Source organism: Lineus longissimus, chromosome 3 (assembly GCF_910592395.1).
Source record: "Lineus longissimus chromosome 3, tnLinLong1.2, whole genome shotgun sequence".
Lineage (NCBI taxonomy): Eukaryota > Metazoa > Nemertea > Pilidiophora > Heteronemertea > Lineidae > Lineus > Lineus longissimus.
In genome coordinates, this window is record NC_088310.1 from 19,335,566 (window position 1) to 19,351,747 (window position 16,182).

The 16,182-nt window shown below is 42.1% G+C and overlaps 1 protein-coding gene across 1 annotated transcript; it reads right to left on the reverse strand.

Moving 5' to 3' along the window:
- Positions 1-746: 746 nt before the first annotated feature.
- On the reverse strand, positions 747-15,768 carry LOC135484838 (serine/arginine-rich splicing factor 4-like). Its single transcript, XM_064766529.1, has 15 exons — positions 15,706-15,768; positions 15,129-15,258; positions 14,717-14,787; positions 14,405-14,524; positions 14,009-14,078; positions 11,283-11,356; positions 10,930-11,058; positions 10,284-10,644; positions 7,625-7,747; positions 7,310-7,380; positions 6,683-6,802; positions 6,177-6,246; positions 2,925-2,998; positions 2,585-2,713; positions 747-2,432 (listed from the first exon to the last, which is right to left on the reverse strand). Exons 2-15 carry the CDS (start codon positions 15,249-15,251, stop codon positions 2,069-2,071), a joined length of 1,899 nt encoding a protein of 632 aa, XP_064622599.1. The 5' UTR covers positions 15,252-15,258; positions 15,706-15,768; the 3' UTR covers positions 747-2,068.
- Between the last annotated feature and the right edge of the window lie 414 nt (positions 15,769-16,182).

Below are 16,182 nucleotides of genomic sequence, written 5' to 3' on the forward strand. Positions count from 1 at the left end.
GAGCGGTTGACGTGTCAGCGGACTGGACTGTCAGTGCACGGGTCACGTTTCCTAACCTATGCCCTGTCGTCGGTCCGTCTGTCGAATGTTACATGCACCCGCTGAAATTCTGTCATAGTCAGGCTTATCAACAATGATCATCATTGACGACGCTTGGAGAATGCTCTTCTGACCGGAGCAAACTTCCGGGAAGTTACACGAGGCATGGATAGAGGACGCAAAATAGATCCACTTTCACAACCTTGTCACAACCAGTCTTAAGGCATGAAATGTCTCTCTTATGACCATGGCCAGTTGAATTGAAGGCACACGACAATCGCAGAAAAAAGGGGATCCTGCCCTTGTGATAATGACTTCACAATTTCAGAGGCTTTTGTGTTGTCTTGTGACCAGCCTTTTATGCGATACTCTCAAGTGTCTTTTGGCATGGATGACAGTCCAGTAGTCAGGTCTCTGATCCAGTGAAACAGGACTCGATCGACCTGGTATTGGCTCAGAAGTCAAGCCAGTCTGTGTTTCAGAAAAGTAGAAATTGCAGGGGTTGAATGCGATTCAGCTTACTGTGATGCAAAAGCAGTAGGAGTATGCAAATCCTTGCATGCTGATCTAAGGGAGAGGCAAACAAAAATGGCTCAGAAACGGAGATAATCCAAACTAGGTTCAAATCACTATCATGTGAGGAGCTGTTATGTCTTCTGTTATGTATTCTCAAGTGGAGCAGGCAAGAAAAACATGGAAAACAGAAATAAAATACCAAGGTTTATTTTGACCCAAACAAATAACTACACATACATCAGTTAACAAGTTCATTCACAAGAGAACAAGTTCACAAAGGACATATAGTTACAATGTTATCTTTTTTTCAGTCTGTCGTGATGGGCCCATTAATCATGTTTATTTTGAAATAATTCATACTAACAAAAAAAATCTTGTCACCTCATGTTGTGTATGTGCATGACAGGTCACCCTTTTTGAATCCCCCCCCCCCCCCCGTCAAGAGCACAAATAATACAGACTTGCAACAGGCTTTAGTGCCCCCCTCTTTTCCAGGGTAAAACTTCTATTTCACACCTAAGACAAGATCGAAAGTTCAGTTGAGGTAAACATTTAACTTAAATAAAATACTTGAACATAAAATACTGTAACCTGGAAAAAATTAGCAGCTATTTTATCCTACCCCTTATCCTTTACATTTTACGTGTGTATATAATTGCAGAACGACAGGACCCGCAATGCTTAAGTGAAATTATGTGCTTGTTAACTTTGATCAGTTCGGACTACAAAATTAAATCGGTTGCAACTATTTTTCGGTAACAGTGCTGTGCAGCCTCAACATGCAATGGCTTATCAATATGGAATAAAAATAAAGTTTGATTAGGAAAAGAATGGAAATCAATTTTGCCAGCGGTAACAGAAAGATTGGACATATTTAATTGTGATCTGGAGAAAGCAAATCCAACTGCCAACTTGGACCTTGCCCATTCTTTGGCAGTCAAAAAGAACCCAATTTTTTCTACATTGAGTGGTCAGACCCATTAGTGTTGGCCCAACACTTCAAAATAGTCGGGGAAGACACTGCAGCTACGCCTTAGCCAAAGAACAGTATTTACATGTACAATCTTCAGTATCATGGAATGAATTAATCTCACATCTCAGTAATAGGATAATGGTCACGACAGCAAATTATATTCTTTTGTAGGATAAAACTTCTGGACAGGTGGGAAGAATAGGTGAAGAATGTAGGATTTGGGGTTGATGTTATAAGAGGTGTTAAGAGAGACACATACCGTATTCCAGCAAGGCTGCCTGATGGCCAAAACGTTTTATTTTATTGTGCCATTTAAGCTTGGTATCCATGTCATCAAAAACAGATTAAATCTTTGAGCCCAGATTACTGTAATGATACAATTTGCAGTGATGACCGATTGTCTAAATTTACTTCACTGACCTAGCTACAAGCAGAGGTATGATCTTCAACCATGAAAAGTCCACAGACAATGTGAATGCACAGTAACATCATGAACACAGAGCACAGGATATCAGTATGTTTTCAGATTTCAAAAGGCCTCTAATCGCCTCCCTTATCAGACCCATTGTCTGAATCATCGTGGCGATCTTTAGCTGGGGCAGGTGAAGCACTCTTTGACCGCGCTCTGTCCTTATCCCTGCTCTTGCTCCTGCTACGGCTTTTGCTCCTGCTATGACTCTTGCTCCTGCTACGACTCTTGCTCCTGCTATGGCTCCTATTCCTCTTGCGTGGAGATCTACTCCTGGAACGAGAGCGGCTCTTGGACTTGCTAGACCGGCCACGACCCCTACTACGACTTCTACTCCTGGATTTACTGCGACTGCGCTTCCTGCTGCGACTGCGGGATCGTGGGCTCCTGGACCTAGATCTGGACCTCCTTCTGCTTCGAGAACGGGAACGAGACCTGCAAGTAAAGACATACAATTGATTTACATCTCATAACTACAATGTCCACCTACAAGTCAACTCACTACTTGTATTAAAAGGCAGAACAAAGATCCTCATGGCTGGAGATGACCGACTTGAAATCCACAATCAACATGCCATGAAACACACCTGCTTCTACTCCTGCGTCTGCTCCTTCTCTTGTCTTCCACCAGTTTGATGGCTCTGCCGTTGATTTCAGTACCATCCAACTTTTCCAAAGCATTCTTCAGATCACTGTACGACGAGAATTCAACGGTGCTGAAAAAGTAATTGGCATGTTACAAGATTGATTTGCAAGTACAGAACATAATCCTGATCCAACATCCAGCATCCAGTTGCTGCCCAACATGTTGTTCTGTTCGAACGATTCATTTTGAATTAAAGAATGCATTACCTCTCTTAGAGTAAACTGTCACCACTCGTCTGTGGATAACACAACTCTCTTTCAGACTTCAATACGAAAACTTACCCTTCATTGCGAACCTGCTTGTGTGCATCAGCGTAGGTGACATCGCCAGCCTGGCGCATATAGTCCTTCAGGTCCTGTTGAGGCAAACAATGAAGTAGATATGAGAACACTTGAATCAAGACAGAGGAAAAAAAGCTGCATTGATCGGGGTTCAAGCCAGTCAACACTTTATCTAAGCCCTGTGTAGTTGTGATGCTAGAAAGTAGGTTTGCATGGCTAAAACTTTGGACAATGCATACTGTGCTAACCGCCAAATTCATGCAATCGCAAAAAAACATTTCTTGGAGAAACCAAAAGGGAATTTTGTAACTGCCAAAAGATGTTTTTTTAAAGAATTTTCCGCCACTTGAAAAATAAAGAATTGCGAAAATTTGGTGGTTCACTGTACTATGTTTTGAGGTATACAAGTCAAAATATAACCGGAGAAGAACAAGTCCCATCAGTACCATCATTCAAACGGCACACACTGAGCTGGCAACTTCGACATCTGGTCTTCACTTCAGTCACATCAGGCATTGAAGGGTCGTGAATCATTCTCTCATGAACAGTCTGTTCGCCACATCGCATCCCGTCTCGATAGGGCATGTCACCGAAAGAACATGTAGGTTTGGGAACCACAGACCATGAAGAAAACAGCCTGTGGTGTAGTCAACCCAGCTTCGGATGCGAGTAGTGTAAACAAAACATTTTATACTGCGTTCAAAACAGGAAAAAAATGTCTTTAGCTTCTAAAACAAGAAACAGCTGAACAGTGACTATCATGTTCAGAGTTTAGATTGATACCTTGACCATTATGCCTGTAAAATAGTCCCAACCAATGGCATTTTATAACTGACAGAATGGCACTCTGTATATAGTCCTGTTTGAACCAGGGCAACGCCTTTCAAGACAATTTTATCCACATCTGTAGCTGGGTGACTGAGTGGTGGCCATGAATAGGCCGACCTCTGTAGAAGGGGTGCACCACATACTGTGACAACAAAACTGAACAGGTGTGAACAATTTGCTATAAAAAAATCTTTCTCATCATCTCATCAAGGTAGTTCAGTCTCATTTCAAGAATGTTTTCTTGCAAAATGTTAGCTCGAGAGATCAATTTCAAAACTTTTTAAAGACTAGTCTTTGAGAACATTTTAAAACACATATATTTCAGCTTTCCAAAATAACACTTTATGGTAATTTGTTTTCAAAAATTATGTATCAGGCATGAAACAACTTGAAAAGATTTTGGTATGTTTTTGAGAGCTAAACTGATGGGTTCCATTCCCAGTATTACCCTGATCCTATGACACAAGTAACCTTAAGCAAACTGCACATTAATTACCTTCACGCATGTGACGACTGTTCAAGAGACTAGCCCAGAGTGAACCCAGTGGTCGCCGTCAAGCACCGGATGGTGGACCTTACATCGCTCGTTCTCAACCAGACACCATTAGCATCACTATGCGAGCCAAACAGCCACTTTCCGTAAGGAGAGTAACTGCCACTAGCAGTGAGACAGGGTACTTCTATCGAACGCCAGTTAACTGTCACTAGCAGTGACAAGGGGTACTTCTGTCGAACGCTCGCCACCAGCAGTGACAAGGGGTACGTATAGGTATTTCTATCGAACGCCAGTTAACTGTCACTAGCAGTGACAAGGGGTACTTCTGTCAAACGCTCGCCACCAGCAGTGACAAGGGGTATGTCTAGGTACTTCTATCCAACGCCAGTTAACTGTCACTAGCAGTGACAAGGGGTACTTCTGTCGAACGCTCGCCACCAGCAGTGACAAGGGGTACGTCTAGGTACTTCTATCCAACGCCAGTTAACTGTCACTAGCAGTGACAAGGGGTGCTTCTGTCAAATGCCTGTCACCAGTAGTGACAAGGGGTACGTCTAGGTACTTCTATCGAACGCCAGTTAACTGCCACTAGCAGTGACAAGGGGTGCTTCTGTCAAATGCCTGTCACCAGCAGTGACAAGGGGTACGTCTAGGTACTTCTTTTGGACCCTAGTTAACTGTCACTAGCAGTGACAAGGGGTACTTCTATATCAAATGCTTGTCACCAACAGTGACAAGGGGTACGTTTAGGTACTTCTATCGGACCCCAGCTAACTGTCACTAGCAGTGACAAAGGGTTATTTGTCGAATGCAACTAGTCTATTGCCACTAGTGGGGTACTTCTGTTGAACGCTTGCCACTAGCAGTGACAAGAGGTACTTCATTGGAATGCCCTATAGCAGCAGGACTGCCCAGAAAGGGACCATCACGTGCGAGAATCTTCAACATCAGAAATGATCCTCCACACGTGACTCCTCACAACCCAAAAGACACGATCTAGGAAGGCTAAACAACCAGTATGGACACATCAGTCAAGAGAACGCACTCAGTCAGCTCTCAGGGTTGACCGTCGCATCGCTGCACAGATACTTTCGACCTCGACCCATCAAACGGTTGGGTTTTTCTTGGAAAGGAAGACAACATGAGCTCAATAAATCATTTTTTAACACTGACCAAATTAATTTCAAACAAGTCTGCATGTTCATTAGTAGCATCAGAATTATTGGGTATTGTGGGCAGAAACTATGTATGTCGTCATGAATGATGAAGCCACCTCACAAGACACCCTCAGTCTCATTAACATCGTTATTGGACTTCGCAGACCTCGAATCCTATCGACCTTGCCGACTACCAGAAATGGTGGAAACGTCAACATCTTTGGCGGGAACCTGTGGGCCTGGGCCATTGGCATACATAGTTGAAGACCTTAACCCAGTGCTACATAAAGACATGAAGGGGTTCAAATAAAACGGAATGAGATGTTTGCATGAAACATGCAGACTTGATGAATACAAGGGGAACTGGAATTAAGGTGATTTTCTCTTTCCAAAAACATGACAATACCCATTTTCTACCCCTCATCCTTCATATCATGCACTTTTTGATCTTTTTCATCTTCAGACGATATCCGACCCGAAAGATGTGTCATCATAAGAGCATGTCTCAATAGTCACTGCTGCATTAAGATCTACTGTAAACTCTTCTCAATCACCTCTGCAAGGGATGGTTCACAGAGATGAATGTAAATCACTGTCCATTGGAATGTGATGCACATTGATCTTTATGAACTGTACTGCTGTAACAAAAAAGGTTATTATTTTACAAAAAGGACTGTCAGGGGCGTGACCTAGACCAGCTATTCAGTTCACTGATCTAGTAGTATTCCCTTCCCTGTCAGTCATTTTCAAACGATCCTTCAAAGAACCTACCTGCCAACTGACTCTTGACGAGAGGTTCTCTACGATCAAACGATAGTCTGTTCTTGTGGGTGGTCCATACCTGTAAGTGTAATATTAGAGGAAACAACTGAAATAGGAGCAGATATGGAGGAGTCCGACAAAAACTCTCAATCAATAATTGATAAGACATTCTCAAAAAATCAGGATTGGATTACTGAAAAGCTTTCCTGCTTAATTCAGGCCAATAGCAGTGACCTTTTCAAAGTTCGTTCTGCATTTTGTGGGATGGCATCCTCAATTGTTTACAGGAATTGTCAGGTCCAACATCTCAGCTGCTCATTTCAAGTTGGTCGTTGGGTAATATCTTCCAAGGTCAGTTCCTCCCTTCGCACACACCACTGAACCATACTGCATGCGCAAACTCAGGCCACTGGCGACTGGATGTGTCAAAACAATAGACCAAGTTCACAGTGTGAACCGTGTGAATACAGTCTATATAAGAGAAGCTATGTATCCCATCATTATCTTAATCTTACTTGTCACGTCCTCCTCCCCTTCTTCCTCCACCTCTACTGTCGCGTCTAGAAAAGCCGCGATCTCGATCCCGATACGAGTCCCGTGGACGAGGACGACCGCGGGCAATCTCAATCTGAATTCTGCAAGTAGTAATATGTACATTCAAAACCATCCTTACTTATCTAACCATCCTCTGGCTCTCCTCGGCCCGAAATCGTCATAGTAACTCTCATGTCTTCGCTCACGGCGTCCACGAGCATGTTCTAAGACAACTCTGGGGAAAGAAGAGAAACGGTCGACTCAATACACATCCCGATTTCTGCATCACCGGTTAACACTTGAATGCAGTTCAGTATAGCAGGGGATTATATTCCGACACAGTCAGACCCAAAGATATTGTCATCATTACCACGATACCGGTATTGATTTAAATGTATGTTTAGACATCAAATCACCCGGTACAGATGTCATCTTGTCTGAGAATCAAATTAAGTAACGAATGCACAATCTGTTTTCATCAAATTGAACACCAATATCTTAGTATAAACATGACAGATATATCTGCTTTATTTGTTTGTTGAATTATTTTTGGAGAAAAAAGTATATATAACATCAAAACAGAAAAATTCTAAGCAGTAGTTAATTACCTTTCACCCATCAGCTCCTTCCCATTAAGTTCATAGACGGCATCATCAGCGTCCCTGTGGTCATCAAATTCCTGAAAATGGTCAGAGAAGGATGGATTTATTGATGAATTTGTCAAATAACTACAGTACACTTACAAGTACACCATCACTGAAAATGTCTGTAGTTCAGTACACGTTGGGTATTGTCTTCAGGTGTTCTCAGACCCGAAAGATTGGTCATCATAACTGCAGTTGCTAAACCCACAACATCAGCGATCACTTCTCCCGACTTTTCTTTTGAGAAGTAACTCCAACTGATTATGTTGGTATACTTACAACAAAGCCATAACCATTTTTAAGTAAGATTTCCCGTATCCGGCCAAATCCTCGGAAGAAGTCTGAAATGTCATCTTCATTTGCTTTGTATGACAGGCGCCCTACATAGATTCGACTACTCATCTTGAATCAAAGAATGACTTGATTCTGGAATGTAAAAATAACAAAGACCAAGTTAAGGGTTGATCATAGGTACCGCTGAGGCGCCATTTTGGCTAGACTTCAAAATCGTAAAAGCAAAAGGCCCTTTTCCATAATAATAATATACTAATAGAAGTAGGCCTATACATACGTATACTACGCCTAGCCTGGTAGACTAGTATACCACCTACTACTATTACTAAACTACTAAACTACCTATAGATTAATTACAATAGGTTTTCATGATCAATGACGTCAGACATTGCCTCTCGAGCCATTGGGCATTGGGTGATATGAATCAATAAAGACTAGCAAATGCTTTTATCCAAAACTACATGTACATTTACACTATGTCTTTCTGTACAAAATTGAAGTAAAAGCATTTGCTCGACTTTATTCATATCGGCCATTGTCTGGCGTTTAACTGTGGAGATACATTGTAAAGATGGTTTGTGAGGGGGGGTCGATTGACCTCAAACATGTGTACATCTTGTGTCCAAAATGTACGTGCGTGCTGCATGCAGAGTCGGCGATCACCAACTCAACTACGGTTTCGAAAGCACTTCTAAAATGAAAGAGGAAGTCTTCTTATTAACCAAAATTATGACTTTCCAGAATCTATAGAAATTACTGATATGTTTGGTTAAAACAAAGTTAACTTTTATCAAATAAGGCGTTGGAAATTTGAACTTTAGAACACACCTTCCAAGCAGAAAAGAACAAAACAAATTTTCGTAGCGTCAGGTGCGCGCGCACTTTCTCAGAGGAGCATACTTCCGGGAAGTTTCACGAGGAATGGATAGAGGGCGCACCTCCCCACACAATCTCCCTGTCGTCCGTCTGTCGAATTTTACATGCACCCGCTGAAATTCTGTCAGAGTCAGACTTGGCAACAATGATCACCATTGACGACGCTTGGAGAATGCTCTTCAGACCGGAGCTAACTTCCGGGAAGTTCCACGAGGTATGGATAGAGGGCGCAAAATAGATCCACTTTCACAACCAGTCTCAAGGCATGAAATGTCTCTCTCATGACAGCAGCAGCATTGAAGACACAAGACACTCGCAGAAGAAAGGGGTCATGCCACTGTGATAATGACACGCATCTCACACCTTAGAGGCCTTGGTCTTGTTGACAGCTTAGGATATTATAGTATCGGTCATGCTATGCTCTCAAGGAGAGGCGACTTCACAGGCCATCCAATAGTGCAATACTCAGTAAAAACAACACCCATGACATGCTGTTGCCGCCGATGTCAAATATCTGTTACGTGCATGGAAGGTTTTTTCTTGTGACTTGTCAGTCAGCTGCTGAATTTCTCTGATAAAGCAGGCTCGACAACCATGGAATAACACAAATAACAGAAATAGATTGTCAAGATTTTATTTTCAACTAAACATCCACCTATAATACATCAGTAAACAAGTTCGCTCACATTGTACAGACCTGCAACAGCCTTTAGTGCCCCCCCCCCCCCCCCCACTTTTTCCAGGGCAAGACTACTATTTGACTCATAAGACTAGCTCATTGGTCCAGTCGAGGTGAACATACATTTAAAACTGAAATAAAATACTTGGGCCTGCGTATCAGGTCGGATCACAAAATAAAAATGCCTGCAACTATTTCCGAGTTACAATCCAGTGGCCTCAACATGCAATGGCTTGTTCTTCGGACAAAAATCGAAATAAAGTTTGATTGGGAAATAAAAAGGAAATCAATTTTGCCAGCACCTACAGAAAGATCAGACATATCTAATTGTGATCTGGAGAAAGCAGAGCCTACTGCCAACTTGGACCTTACCAAATTCTTTGAACAGTCCAGAAGAACCAAATTTTTTCTACATGAGTAGCCTTGTTTGCAATAACTACATAAAAGCCCCATGATAATAACAACATGTATCGGACAGTTACAAGCCTACTAAGAAAATTATTTACAGACTGTGTCTTTCCTGGCTTATGCTTTGAAAATGTTGGACCAACAGGCATTTTTTAAACAGTTTTATGGAATTTAAATGCATTTTGAAGGATTTTTGAGTCATATGGTATAATGTCCCAGGTCGTAATAATGATTCCTGGTGTTGGCACAACACTTCAAAATAGTCAGGGAAGAGCCCTAGCCAAAGAACATTAATGACATGTAATCATGCAAGTATCATGGAATGGATTCATCTCACTTCTCTGAACCAAGATAAATAGTCACAACAGAAAATATTTAACTTTTGTGGGATAAAACTTCTGGACATGTGGAATAACAGGGTGAAGACTCTCAAGGATGTATGATTTTGGCTATATGCGACAGGAGAGAAACAATTAAGATTACAGCCCAGATTGCTGTAATAATCAAATTTGCAGTAATGACGGATTGTCTAATGTTACTTCACTGACCTCTCTACAAGCAGAGGTCAACCACGAAACGATCTTCAACCATGAACAGTCCACAGACAATGTGAATGCACAGTAACATTATGAACACAGTGCACAGGATATCAGTATGTTTTCAGATTTCAAAAGGTCTCTAATCGCCTCCCTTATCAGACCCATTGTCTGAATCATCGTGGCGATCTTTAGCTGGGGCAGGTGAAGCACTCTTTGACCGCGCTCTGTCCTTATCCCTGCTCTTGCTCCTGCTACGGCTTTTGCTCCTGCTATGACTCTTGCTCCTGCTACGACTCTTGCTCCTGCTATGGCTCCTATTCCTCTTGCGTGGAGATCTACTCCTGGAACGAGAGCGGCTCTTGGACTTGCTAGACCGGCCACGACCCCTACTACGACTTCTACTCCTGGATTTGCTGCGACTGCGCTTCCTACTGCGACTGCGGGATCGTGGGCTCCTGGACCTAGATCTGGACCTCCTTCTGCTTCGAGAACGGGAACGAGACCTGCAAGTAAAGACATAGTAACTAAAGGGTAAAGGATGATAAAGACTAGTGTCACTGAGAAACGTTTAATTAGCATCTAAGCCCGGCAATCTGGAGTTACCACTAAGTGCATTCTACATGTAAATTGTTTTTGAAAAGAACAAAAACAATCCCGACTGACTAAGGGTTTACATCTCATTACTAGAATGTCTACCTGCAAGTCACCTCAACTACTTCTAAACTCCTCAAGGCTGGAGATTACAAGTACAGACTTGAAAGCCATAATCAACATGCCACGCAACACACCTGCTTCTACTCCTGTGTCTACTCCTTCTCTTATCTTCCACCAGTTTGATGGCTCTGCCGTTGATTTCAGTACCATCCAACTTTTCCAAAGCATTCTTCAGATCACTGTATGACGAGAATTCAACGGTGCTGAAAAAGTAATTAGCAGATTAGCAGATTGAAATGCAGGTAGAGAACATTCTCCTGAGCCAGCATCCTATGAATGGTCACCCAAGTTGCCGTTACACATGGTGTTCAGTTCAAGCTATTCATTTTGAATCTGACAATGCATTATATCAAACAGTAAATTGGCACAACTGCCGAGAAATAATACAAATCTCTTTCAGACTTCCACAAGTTGCATGGAAACTTACCCTTCATTGCGAACCTGCTTGTGTGCATCAGCGTAGGTGACATCGCCAGCCTGGCGCATGTAATCCTTCAGGTCCTGTTGAGATAAACAACAAAGTAGATATGAGAACACTTGAATCAAGATGGGTGAAAAGAAGCTGCATTGATTGGGGTTCAAGCAAGCAAATAAAACTTGATAATGCACACTGTTAACCACCAAATTCATGCAATTACAAAGAAGTTTTTGCAACCTGAAAAATAAAGAAATGCATAAATTTGGTGGTTCACAGCACAATGTTTTAAGGCATAAAATTAAAATATATATCCAGAGAAGAACAAGTCCCATCACCATCCTTTAAAGGGCAAACACCTAGCCGGCAACTGTGACATCTGGTCTTCACTTCGCCACACCGTATTCTTGTCTCGATTGGGCAATTAAGGAATTAATTATGTAGGTTTGGGTAGCAGAGCATGAAAACAGCCTGCAGTCCAGTCAACCAAGCTTTAGATGCAAGCAATGTAAACAAAACATGAAACACTGCGTTCAAAGCAAGAAAATACTGAGAGAGTGGCACTGTGTCTATAGTCCTGTTTGAAGCAGGGAAACACATTTCAAGACAATTGTAGCCCCATCTGTAGCTGGGTGACTGAGTGGTTGCCATAAGTAGGCTGACCTTTGTAGACGATGTGCACCACATACTGTGACAACAAAACTGAACAGGTGTGAACAATTTGCTATAAAAAAATCTTTCTGGTCATCTCATCAAGGTAGTTCAGCCCCCTTTTTTATGATTTTTAGTTGCAAAATGTCCACTTTAGAGGTCAATTTTAAGTTTTTTAAGACCAGTCTTACGTATACTTAATTCTGAGAACATTAGAAAACACATATATTTCAGCTTTCCAGAGTAACAGTTCTGGAAACTTATTTTCAAAAATTATGCGTAGAAAAGAATTTCAAAAGATTTGGAAATGTTTGAGAGCCAAATGATGGGTTCCATTCCCAGTATTACCTTGATCCTATGACACAAGTAACCTAAGCAAACTGCACATTAATTACCTTCACGCATGTGACTAGCCCAGAGTGAACCCAGTGGTCGCCGTCAAGCACCGGATGGTGGACCTTACATCGCTCGTTCTCAACCAGACACCATTAGCATCACTATGCGAGCCAAACAGCCACTTTCCATAAGGAGAGCAACTGCCACTAGCAGTGACACAGGGTACTTCTATCGAACACCAGTTAACTGTCACTAGCAGTGACAAGGGGTACTTCTGTCGAACGCTTGCCACTAGCAGTGACAAGAGGTACGTCAGGGAACAACGCCAGTTAATTGCCACTAGCAGTGACAAGGGGTACCGGTTCATCTTTCAAATGCTTGCCACTAGCAGTGACAAGGGGTACTTCTTTGGAACGCCCAATATCAGCAGCAGGACTGACCAGAAAGGGACCATCACGTGCGAGAATCTTCAACATCAGAAATGATCCTCCACACTCCCAACAACCCAAAAGACACGCTCGAGCCAAGGCTAACCAGCCCTACGGACACATCAGTCAAGAGAACGCCCTCAGTCAGCTCTCAGGGTTGACGGTCGCATCTCTGCACAGTTACTTTCAACCTCGACCTATCAAACAGTTGGGGTTATCTTAGGAAAGGAAGACAACATGAGCTTAATGAATCGTTTCTTAACATGGACCAAGTAATTTCAAACAAGTCTGCATGTTCACGAGTAGCATCAGAATTACTGAGTATTGTGGGTAAAAATTATGTATGTCTCAATGAAGCCACATCACAAGACACCCTCAGTCTCATCAACATCGTAATTGGACTTCGCAGACCTCGAATCCTATCGACCTCCCTGACAACCAGAAATGGTGGAAACATCACATCTTCGTTTGGAACCTCAGTGGGTCACAAGCATACATAATTAAAAGCCTTAACCCAGTGCTACTTGGACATAAAGGTGTTCCCATGAAATGGAACAAGATGTTTGCATGAAACATGCAGACTTGATGAACACAAGGGTAACTGGAAGGTGTTTTTGTCTTTCCAAAAACATGACAATACCCAGTTTCTTCCCCGTATCCTTTATATGTCATTTAAAAAAAAAAATCACACCCGACTATGGGTTATCTTAATTCCAGTGTCAGTTGGTGCCAGTTACTCTTAAGTGCACTACCCAGGTAAGGAAACCATATTCGACACTCTGTACTATGTTTGGAGCTATCGACCTCGCTGACAACCAGAAATGGTCTATCTATCTTCCCCGTATCCTTTATATCTGTCATTTAAAAAAAATCACACCCGACTATGGGTTATCTTAATTCTAGTGACAGTTGGTGCCAGTTACTCTTAAGTGCACTACCCAGGTAAGGAAACCATATTCGACACTCTGTACTATGTTTGGAGCTGTTCAGTACACGTTGGGAATTATCTTCAGACGACATCAGACCCGAAAGATGTGTCATCACAACAGCATGTCTCGATATTCAGAGCTGAAGCATCAAGATCTACTGTAAACTCTCACATTTGAGGAAGGGAGGGATGGTTCACATTGATCAATGTAAATCACGGTCCAAACTTGAACAATATGACCCCCTCCCTTAATCCATACATAAAGAAATTGATACTTCAAGAGTAGAACTAACAGGGAAGGAGCATATCAACTTAGATCAGCTGTTCAGTTCTCTGATCTAGCAGTATTCCCCTACCCTGATGGTTCATTTCAAATTATCTTCCCAAGAACTTACCTGCCAACTGACTCTTGACGAGAGGTTCTCTACGATCAAACGATAGTCTGTTCTTGTGGGTGGTCCGTACCTGTAATGTAGAGGAAACAGAGTTAAGAGTTGAACAAGCACATTCTCAAAATAACAGGATAGGATTAGTAAAAAGCTTTCTTGCTCATATAATTCAGGCCAATAGCAGTGACCTTTTCACATGATTGTTCTGCGTGTTGTTGGATAGCATAATCAATTCTTTCAAGGAAGTGCCAGGTTCACCATCTTGCCTGCTCAGGACACGTTGGTCGTATGGTAATATCTTCGAGGGTCAGCTGTACGCTCCTTCCCTAGCACACATCCCTGAACCACACTTCATGCGCAACCTAGGATGCATAAGAACAACGTATTATCCCATCATCTTACTTGTCTCGTCCTCCTCCCCTTCTTCCTCCACCTCTACTGTCGCGTCTAGAATAGCCGCTGTCACGATCACGATACGAGTCCCGTGGACGAGGACGACCGCGGGCAATCTCGATCTGAATTCTGCAAGTAGTAATATGTACATTCAAAACCATCCTTAGATTCCATCTTGCCTAACAATCAAATTTTACAAGTAGCACACTATGTGTTTTATCATATTTCACACAAACAACTCAGTAGGCCTATTAACATGAAAGACATCTGTTTTTTGTTGAATTATTCGATAAAAAATATTTTTAGGCAGTAGTGAATTACCTTTCACCCATCAGCTCCTTCCCATTCAGCTCATAGACGGCATCGTCAGCGTCCCTGTGGTCTTCGAACTCCTGAAAATGGTCAGAGAAGGATGGATTTACTTTCAACACAACACAAGATAAGAATTTGTCAAATAACCACAGAACACTTACACCCTCATTTCATCACTGAAAATGTCTGTGCTTCACTATGCAGTTCAGTACACGTTGGGTCTTGTCTTCAGGTGTTTTCAGACCCGAAAGATTGGTCATCATAACTGCAGTAAAACCCACATTGGCCACAACACCAGCTATTAATTATCCTGGACTTTTCTCCTCGACTCTTGTGTGAGTCAATGCCACAGTAGGTATCTTCACAACAAAGCTTACTAACATTAACAAATAGAACAAACTAGACATGTACGTGTACTTACAACGAAGCCATAACCATTTTTAAGTAATATGTCCCGTATCCGGCCGAATCCTCGGAAGAAGTCTGAAATGTCATGTTCGTTTGCTTTGTATGACAATCGCCCTATGTAAATTCTACTACTCATCTCGACTCTGAAATGGAAAAAAAATATTCAAGACCGACTTAAAGAGCAAGTTGACTTCCCAAGACTGGCGTTGTTTTCAATTCATACATTACAAGAATGTTTGTTACACCACTCACTTCATCTTCGACCAGCGACGAGGCGCCAGTACCAAAAAGAACGCAATAGCCCTTCCTCTCTAAAGCGCCGAGCTAGTAATCGAACACACTATTCATTTGAAAGCCCACCGTCCTTCACACATGAAATGCATAAATACTAAAAACAATAGCCAACAGATGCGCGTGGCGTGTGTGTCACGTGGCTTGACCACATTTTTGACCACCGCCGTCTGATCTAATTTGATAATCAAAATCGTTCTAGAATTATTCATACATTCTATTAACGTTCTAGCGCTTCCCCAAACGCTTATGAAGAAACAGAATGGCAAATATATGGCAAAATCGAAGGCAAAACGTACAAAAAGTTGTGTTTATTCAGATGGATATGGCTTCCATGCGCAATGTATGCAGCATGTACACGAATGCACGGGGTCTACACGACGCGCACTTGTTTTCGCAAAGAGTCCAAGAGCAGTCGCCATCTAGCGGTTAATATTGAAACTAGTTGGGTCAATAATGGGACACAAAGTTGGGTGTGGTCATTGGCTGGGGATAAGAAGTAGATAGATAGATGTTGGGTGATAAGGCATTTTTCAAATGTATTGCCAGTTGCAAATAAGAAAAGTTGTCTTACCTTAGCTTCTAACCAAAAGTGTTGTTCTATAAATATGATAAATAATAGCACCCAGTGTCCTTAGCACTTGCAGTCCATGATATAAAGATGTGTTATGAGTCAGTTGAAGTTGTCCTTCGCTTATAAAGGCCTATCTCCAAGCACCAATGTGTTTGCAACACTTTGCTAATAGCAATTAAAGACCAATTTGGTGACAGCAATA